The sequence below is a fragment of the Cryptomeria japonica genome, chromosome 5 (genome assembly GCF_030272615.1).
Source record: "Cryptomeria japonica chromosome 5, Sugi_1.0, whole genome shotgun sequence".
Classification (NCBI taxonomy): domain Eukaryota; kingdom Viridiplantae; phylum Streptophyta; class Pinopsida; order Cupressales; family Cupressaceae; genus Cryptomeria; species Cryptomeria japonica.
This window is the reverse complement of record NC_081409.1, coordinates 347,489,586-347,496,966: the sequence shown is the minus strand read 5'-3', so window position 1 is coordinate 347,496,966 and position 7,381 is coordinate 347,489,586. Positions and strand designations below refer to the sequence as shown.

The 7,381-nt window shown below is 38.4% G+C and overlaps 2 protein-coding genes across 2 annotated transcripts; both read right to left on the bottom strand.

Annotated features, from left to right (window-relative positions):
* Window positions 1–808: 808 nt before the first annotated feature.
* On the bottom strand, window positions 809–1,768 carry LOC131035741 (AAA-ATPase At4g25835-like). The gene has a single exon (XM_057967483.2). The coding sequence runs from the start codon at window positions 1,766–1,768 to the stop codon at window positions 809–811; it is 960 nt and encodes a 319-aa protein (XP_057823466.2).
* A 1,260-nt stretch (window positions 1,769–3,028) lies between these two features.
* LOC131875925 (AAA-ATPase At4g30250-like) lies at window positions 3,029–5,393 on the bottom strand. Its single transcript, XM_059220661.1, has 3 exons — window positions 5,379–5,393; window positions 3,689–4,056; window positions 3,029–3,467 (listed from the first exon to the last, which is right to left on the bottom strand). The coding sequence occupies exons 1-3, from the start codon at window positions 5,391–5,393 to the stop codon at window positions 3,029–3,031; spliced, it is 822 nt and encodes a 273-aa protein (XP_059076644.1).
* Between the last annotated feature and the right edge of the window lie 1,988 nt (window positions 5,394–7,381).

Below are 7,381 nucleotides of genomic sequence, written 5' to 3'. Positions count from 1 at the left end.
ACTTTTCCTTCAAGTCATTTAGTTTGTCCATAGTTTTGGATGTACATATAATTAAAAGCAGACATAAATTATCCTCTACTTTCTATTTGACTAAATATAAACGTGAAAATGTAGTTAATTTCCCATTTCCCTTATCATGTTGTATTTTATTTTTCTGAAGACGCAAGCAAGAACAATTTTAGTTTCATTTATTACAAATTAAATTCAATTCTTGGTCTGGTTAGTATATAATTAACTCACTGCATAGTGCAATATAATTTAGTACTATTCTCTTTATACTTTGATATACAAGTGGATTATGTTTTAATAATATGTCATTATGAATAAAAGTGTTAAAAAATTCAATTGTAAGTTCTCCAAATTATATCAATAATTAAATTGTGGATAAGAATTGAAATTACATGATGTTTTATCAAGATTCAATTACAATATCTCTTACAATTTAAATATACAAAATATTAATTTAAAATAATAATGCTACAATAACATATTATTATATTAATATTTAATAATTACAAAAAGTTATTTCATATAAGAATCATGCTCTTACCATATGTCAAAATATACATGTTAAAATATACCTATGTTTTATTTTTGGTAGCCTATCCACGTATCCGTTGAACCTCTTATAGATACATACCGGTATAGTGAAATTTGAAAGAAACTCTGTTCTAGGTGATACGCAGGGCCATGCACTCAGGTAAAGACGTTGCATCTACAGTGGCAAACTCAACTTTTAAAAGTCTTCCACGGCATCATTTTCAGGATTTATCTCTGCCTTCGTGATGCATTTTTCTTCCTTCTCCGTTTAGGAAGATTGGGACTGACGATGATCCTGTTTTTGCTTAATTTTGGCATCCAAAGCACTAATCACATTGGTCATTGCTTCGTCAGGAGTGTCCACTTTACTCATCAGAATTTCTATAATTTCAGCGGGAGTCATCTCGGCCCCGGAAGCGATCTTCTCCTCCACCAAAGGATAAAGTTCGTGAACTTCAATTCTCAAATAATTGAAAGCGAGAATTTTAAAAACAGCGAAGTTGCAGTAAGAGAGTTCAATGTGGACATCCATTCTCCCACATCTAAGAAGAGCGGGATCGAGATGTTCAGGGATGTTAGTAGTAAAGATAATAATACGCTCCTCACCGCAGCAAGACCACAATCCATCCGTAAAATTGAGCAAACCAGAAAATGTAAGCTGACTTCGCAGCTTGCTTTCTTTGGCCTTCTCTTTGCACTCTCTATCCGTAAGATCAAGCGAGCAGTCAATATCCTCGATAACAATGATGGCCTTTTCACTGGTCTGAGTAAGAAGGGCACGGAGCTCCTGGTTATGAGAGACCTTAGTGAGTTCAAGATCATAGATGTCATATTTCATGTAGTTTGCCACGGCGGCAATTAAGCTGGACTTTCCCGTTCCGGGAGGGCCATGAAGAAGGTAACCGCGTTTCCAGGCGCGACCGATCTGTCTGTAGAAATCTTTTCCGGCCTTAAATCGATCAAGATCATTGATAATTGTTTTCTTTATGGATGGATCGAGTGCGAGCGTATGAAAAGTAGATGGGTGCTTGAAAGGCATGCTATTCCATCCTTGTCCACGAATGGCGCAAACTCCACTGTTGGTATATAATTTGAGTTCCCTTTTGCCCAGTTTATGCTCCGCCGCCTTTTCGGATACGTGGTTCAAATAGGCCTTGAGGAGGTTCTGGTCTAGTTTGTTCATTTTGAGAGTATAGGCCTGTCTTTCAACGGTTTCTTTGTCCACCATTTTCTGTATGGTGTGTTGGGTCCAGCACATTGTAACTCCGCGGAATGAGTCGTGGATGAGTTGTTCTGTGTCGGGAGAGATTGCGAGCATCCGAGGCGCTTTCCAGAGTTTTCACGTACTCTTCCGCGTCCGTGTACAGCTCGTTCATGTTCCATCCGTGCTTTCCTTTGAATTCTGGGAGGCTCACGCAGCAACATATATTTACGCAGTCAAAAATGCGCATCACCCATTGTCTCACGATTTGGCGTACCTGTGGGGGAAGATAGCTCTGTGCGAATGTCAGAATCCCGAGTATGGATAAGATCTTTCCGATTAAGGCTTCCAATTCCATATTTATCTGGAAATCAAGTGCTCGCTCACAGTTTTGGTTAGATGACAATAGTTTTTCATGTTTTATAGAGACTCTAAGCGCCGTCTCACTATCAAAACGCAATTTTACCGTACACGTCGTTAAAACTTTTAATTACACCACGCGCAACAAATTGCGCACGTTCGAGGTCGGGAATTACAATCTTCACAACTTATAATAAATTGTCAGTCTTGTGTATGGTCAGTCTTGAGTATTGTAGTCATAGTTCTTTGCAAGAACTATCTTCTACCTTATGACTCTTACCAAGCGAGAACGGAGAGCACTCCTTTTAGGATCTAATATTGCACTCTGTGAAAGAATCAATTATGATGAAGAGTCGACGATTTTTAGGAACATTTATTACATTTCATAGAAGTAATGAATTTTTAAGGTTGAAAGATGTTTAGATGTAAGTGAATTCTTATCTAGATGGGATTGCATTTTTGTTTTTTATAAACAAGATGATTATCTTTGTAATTAATTGATTTGTGTTTATTATTATATCTATTATGTGAGCTTAAAATCAAGGGAAATTGTTAGATATGCACGAAAAGATCTTTCTTCAAGAAGATTTGTAATAATATATTATAATTAATTATATGTAGAACTATTGATCATACCTTCACAATGTATCATGAATTATACTTGAATACTTAAAAGACATCTCTACATTCACATCTACTTCGGATTTTCACATGAAACATGTATTCTGAGAATCATCTTTCTAATATGCACATTACAAATGTAAACTCCTACAAACTGATATACAAATCGTATCTAGTGACTCTCTGAAATAGATTTAGACAAGCAAACGAGGCATTGAAATTTGGTGGCAAATACTTGATTAAACGGTCGAAATACCAGAGCGCATATTAATCTAGATAACTAAGAATGGAGGATAAACACTCAAATTATATTCTACGTAGTCTCCGCAGAGCATTCCTTACTCTTTTCTTTCCACCCAGCGCAAAAATCAAATCATGTGAAGCTTCATCTGGGTCGGCCATTTTATTCATCAGAACTTCTATAAAATTTGCAGGAGTCATCTCAGCCCCGCATGCCATCTTCTGTTCCATGACGGAAAAGAGTGGGTGATCCTCTATCTCCAAATAATTAAAAGCAAGAGATTTAAATGCAGGAAAAGTGCAGAAAGAGAGCAGAATGTGCATGTCCATCCTCCCACACCTGAGCAGGGCTGGATCAAGCATATCCTTGTGGTTGGTCGTAAACACAATAATACGCTCATCTCCGCAGCAGAACCACAAGCCATCTGTGAAATTGAGAAAACCAGACAGAGTAACTTTGTTGCTTCTCTTCTCCTGTTCATTGTCGTTAGAAAGACTCGTAACCCTGTCAGTTAGACGCAGCAACGATGTCTTAAAAAATAATCAAAGATTTTTCCTTTGTTTGCGTGAGAAGTGCATGGAGCTCCGCGTTGTTCTTCACCCGAGTGAGCTCGAGGTCGTACAAAATCGTTCCTGGCGGGTACGAAGCTCGATTTCCCCGTTCCAGGCGGGTCGTGAAGAAGGTAGGCTCGCTTCCACGAACGCCCAATCCGGCTGTAAAATTACTTTCCTCTCTTAAAGGGGTCGAGATCAATCAGAATCTTGCATTTGAGAGGAGGATCAAGAGCGAGATCCATCAGAATCTTGCATTTGAGAGGAGGATCAAGAGCGATTTTGTCCAATGTGGAAGAATGCTTAAACGGAATGCCGGTCCATCCATACCCGTAGACAGCATCACCTGTTTTGTTGTAGAGCGTGATTTCTTTACTCTCTCTACTAAAATCCTTTGCCCATCTTGTAATGTGATTGATGTAAGCGGAGAAGAAGGCTTTGTCTGCCTTTGGCAGTTTGAGATTGAAGCTCCGCCTCTCTTTGTTGATTTGAACGCAGTCTTCGTTGTGTGCTTCCACCGTAGTGTTGTTCGGATGTGAAGCCTGTTAACAGATCTAGCTAGAAAAGAGAAAACAAAACTTGCTGGAGAAAACAAAACATAAAAACAGAAAAGCTGAGAATGAAACTCTATTTTCTCGAAGTTTTGTTTCTTACTTCCTAGCTAGATCTGTATTCTACAATTTAGAAAATTTAACATGGTATCAGAGCTTGAGAGCTAGGAGGAAGGACAAATTTTTTGCAGGCAGATTTCTGAAGATTGGAAGCTCTCGTAACCCTTTATTTCTAGAGCATGCTCATTTCTTTCTTTGTTCATGCTTTTGGTTGCATGGGCATTGCCTTTATCATCTCCTATGTGATACACTATTTCAGTCGACATATCTTGTTTCTCCTTTTTCATATTATTAGGGAGACTTTATACTATTAGTACTAATGCTGCTTGGTTTTGTTTCAAGTTTGATCAGTTCACCATTGGCACCTATATTTTCGACTAGCAGCTTCTTCTTGCATGGTTGAGTAGTGTCGTTGGGGTCACTCATGCAGATTCATGTGCCACGTGCATCTTCGAATGTCAAATGTTTTTCCTTTGTTTCTCATCTGGTTATTGTTCGAGTAGTGTCATTGAGGGCACTCATGTAGATTCTTGATCTTGGTCATCATCTTGGCTTGTGAAGAGCTTCTTCATTCAGCACTCTCATGGTCCTCCTTCGATACGTGTTCACACTTTTCTTGTATCTCAAAGGATATTCTTCTACACTTCATATAGTTGCATCTCTTGTAATTTTGAGGGGGGGTTTTATTCCCACTATGTTTTCCCTCTTTCCTCTTTCCTTTCATTAGGTTTATATCTCCTTAGTTAGACTTAAAGGGGGGTGTTAGTGCATGCAACGGTTTGGTGCCCGTGATTTATGGGAAACTTGTGGTCCACTATAACCAATACTCATGCATTGCTATATTTGTGTCAGCTAACCAAGGAGTGCATTGTTAAACTCTACTTGTAATTCCAGTTTAACTCTTCATGCATATCCTCTAGTTTATGATTCCACCGTAATTTCAGTTATTTTGGTGGTTCATTCATTGTATAAAATCATGCTTTCAGGCATATTGTAAAACACACAATCAATTAATATAATTTCATTCTTCCAGCTCTTCTTTTCTTCTCTATTTTCTGGAAGTTTTGTTTCTTACTTCCTAGCTAGATATGTATTCTACAATGTAGAAAATTTAACAAAGCCCAATGGTCACAACCATACATCTTATGGAGACTCTTCGCTTGAACGCTCTATATGATAATAAATACTGAGTATAGTACATGCTTGATATTGTGTTGTATTTGCACTATTTATTAATAGAGATTACTCCCTACGTTTCTGGTGGACATAGCCACTTAGTGGTGAACCATATTAAACCTTGTGTTATGTGTTTATGTCTATTTTAGTTTCATTCCATTATGTTTTCTTTGCTCATTTATAACTAACAATTGGTATCACAGATATCGTGAAAATGTTAAGCAAAGATGGGTTCCCTTATTTTTTGTTCGATCCCAGAGTTGGGTGCTTTTATGTTATCAACAAATAGGCTGAAAATTCAGATGATGAGGCCGAATCAGATGATGAAGCCGAATCAATCATATCAAAAAATTTATTGGTTGTCTAGAGTTAGTAGAGAGTGATGTCCAAGTGGAGGTTGAAACCCAAAATCATGTTCATTGGTGGGATGGCTCGAAAAAGGAGTTGATTTCGGCTGAAGAAGAAGACGGTTTGAAGTATTCGTTATTTGAAGAAGAAGAGAGTAGTGTGTTTGCCTTCTAGGATGAGAAGGATGCTTCCCAGGGCGAAGAGGATGTAGTCTCGAATTTGGTGAGGCTAACAGCTCAAAAGATTACCTATACGAACAAATTTAGAGACTACAAGAGGAATTTTTTTTCTCATAGAGCGAATATACAGTATGGAAGATGAAATGGCAGATTTGCGAGAGAAATTTACGAAAGAGTGGGAGTTTTATGTAGAAAAAAAAAATGAAGAGCTGAAAAAGGAATTGGCTGCCCTCAATACAATTTTTACCACGTTAGAAAATGTTTCAAGTTTTGTGGAAGTAGAAATGAATACAAAGGACAAGGACACCATGTGCTGAGTTTAAATTTTGGAAGTCGAAGAGGCGAATGAATGGCTAGATAAGCGGACCCTGTTTGAAACACTTGATCACGACTAGCTGGAAAAAGTAATATAGAGTTAGCCGGTGATGGAAACTATAGAGGCTGAAAAATTCAAGAATGGCCCCCACTATAGTGGAATCAGTCTACCTACCTATGCAGTTGTAGCTTTTGAGGAAGGCAATGGGGTAGAGAGGTTTCCAACCTTGCTAGTATTTGACACTACTAGACATTCTAATGAATTTGTGGGTAATGATGTGGGCCTTTTTGCGTCCAAGGAATACAATGCAGATCGTTACGATAGAGATGGAGTTCTCGAATGGGCTGCGGGCACACTTGCTAACTCGGTTTTTGATGATATTGAGCACAAGCCTCTTGATAGATTTCCTTGTCATGGATGTGGTAATTGTCAATGGGAACATGAATATAGGCCGAGAAATTGAGTGTTGTCTACAAAACAAACTTGCTATGTCCATTGCCAACATAGTAACCTTCTTCAAGAAATGTTGAGGTCTGAAAGCTCTATATCCGTGTCGGATACCCCACTGGAGGAGTGCAGGGAATGGAGTGTTGGGTTGCCCGTTGTGGCAAATGAAGTTTTGGGACATGGGGCCGTTAAAAACTTCAATGTCATCGAGAAGCTCACCTCCCTCATTCCAACACTTGTCCTCTCCCTCACCATCCATTACTTGTCACTTGCAGACATTGCAGGGAATCCCATTCGCCAATACTTTTGAAGTTATGTAGATAGTGTGGACAAGAATGACTTCAGGCCTCTTACAATAGCAGATCATGCTGCTGAAAAAGACATGAGTTTTATTTTTTCTAAACACTTCTCAACACATGCAATATATGGGGAGGAGAATGGATGGACTTGCAAAATATATTTGGGTTTTAGATCTTATTGATGGCTCAAAACGCTTTATCAGAGGGAAGCCTTTATTTGGGACACTTATAGCTCTTGTTCACAAAGGAATTTTGATTCTTGGAATTATTGATCAGCCTATTTTACATGAAAGAGGGATTGGGAAGTTCTTACTCGAGCTAGCTATTTTGGATGAATTATATGTATCTAAACAAGAAGGTGATGTTTCACCTCTAATCACACTATCTTGTTTTGATGTTGATGATATGCTTGCCACAACAGCTAGCGTAGAGTGGAATCTAATAGTCAATGCTGGTAATGCCTGGAAGATAGTTGAAGAGGAAGGAATGAG

Bases quoted from the DNA above. Each gene is read 5' to 3' on its own strand.
- LOC131875925 (XM_059220661.1), bottom strand. The intron at 3,468-3,688 runs GTAATTTTACAG...TCTAACTGACAG, and splicing joins GACCCCTTTAAGAGAGGAAA to GGTTACGAGTCTTTCTAACG.
- LOC131035741 (XM_057967483.2), bottom strand. From the start codon at position 1,768: ATGGTGGACAAAGAAACCGTTGAAAGACAGGCCTATACTCTCAAAATG.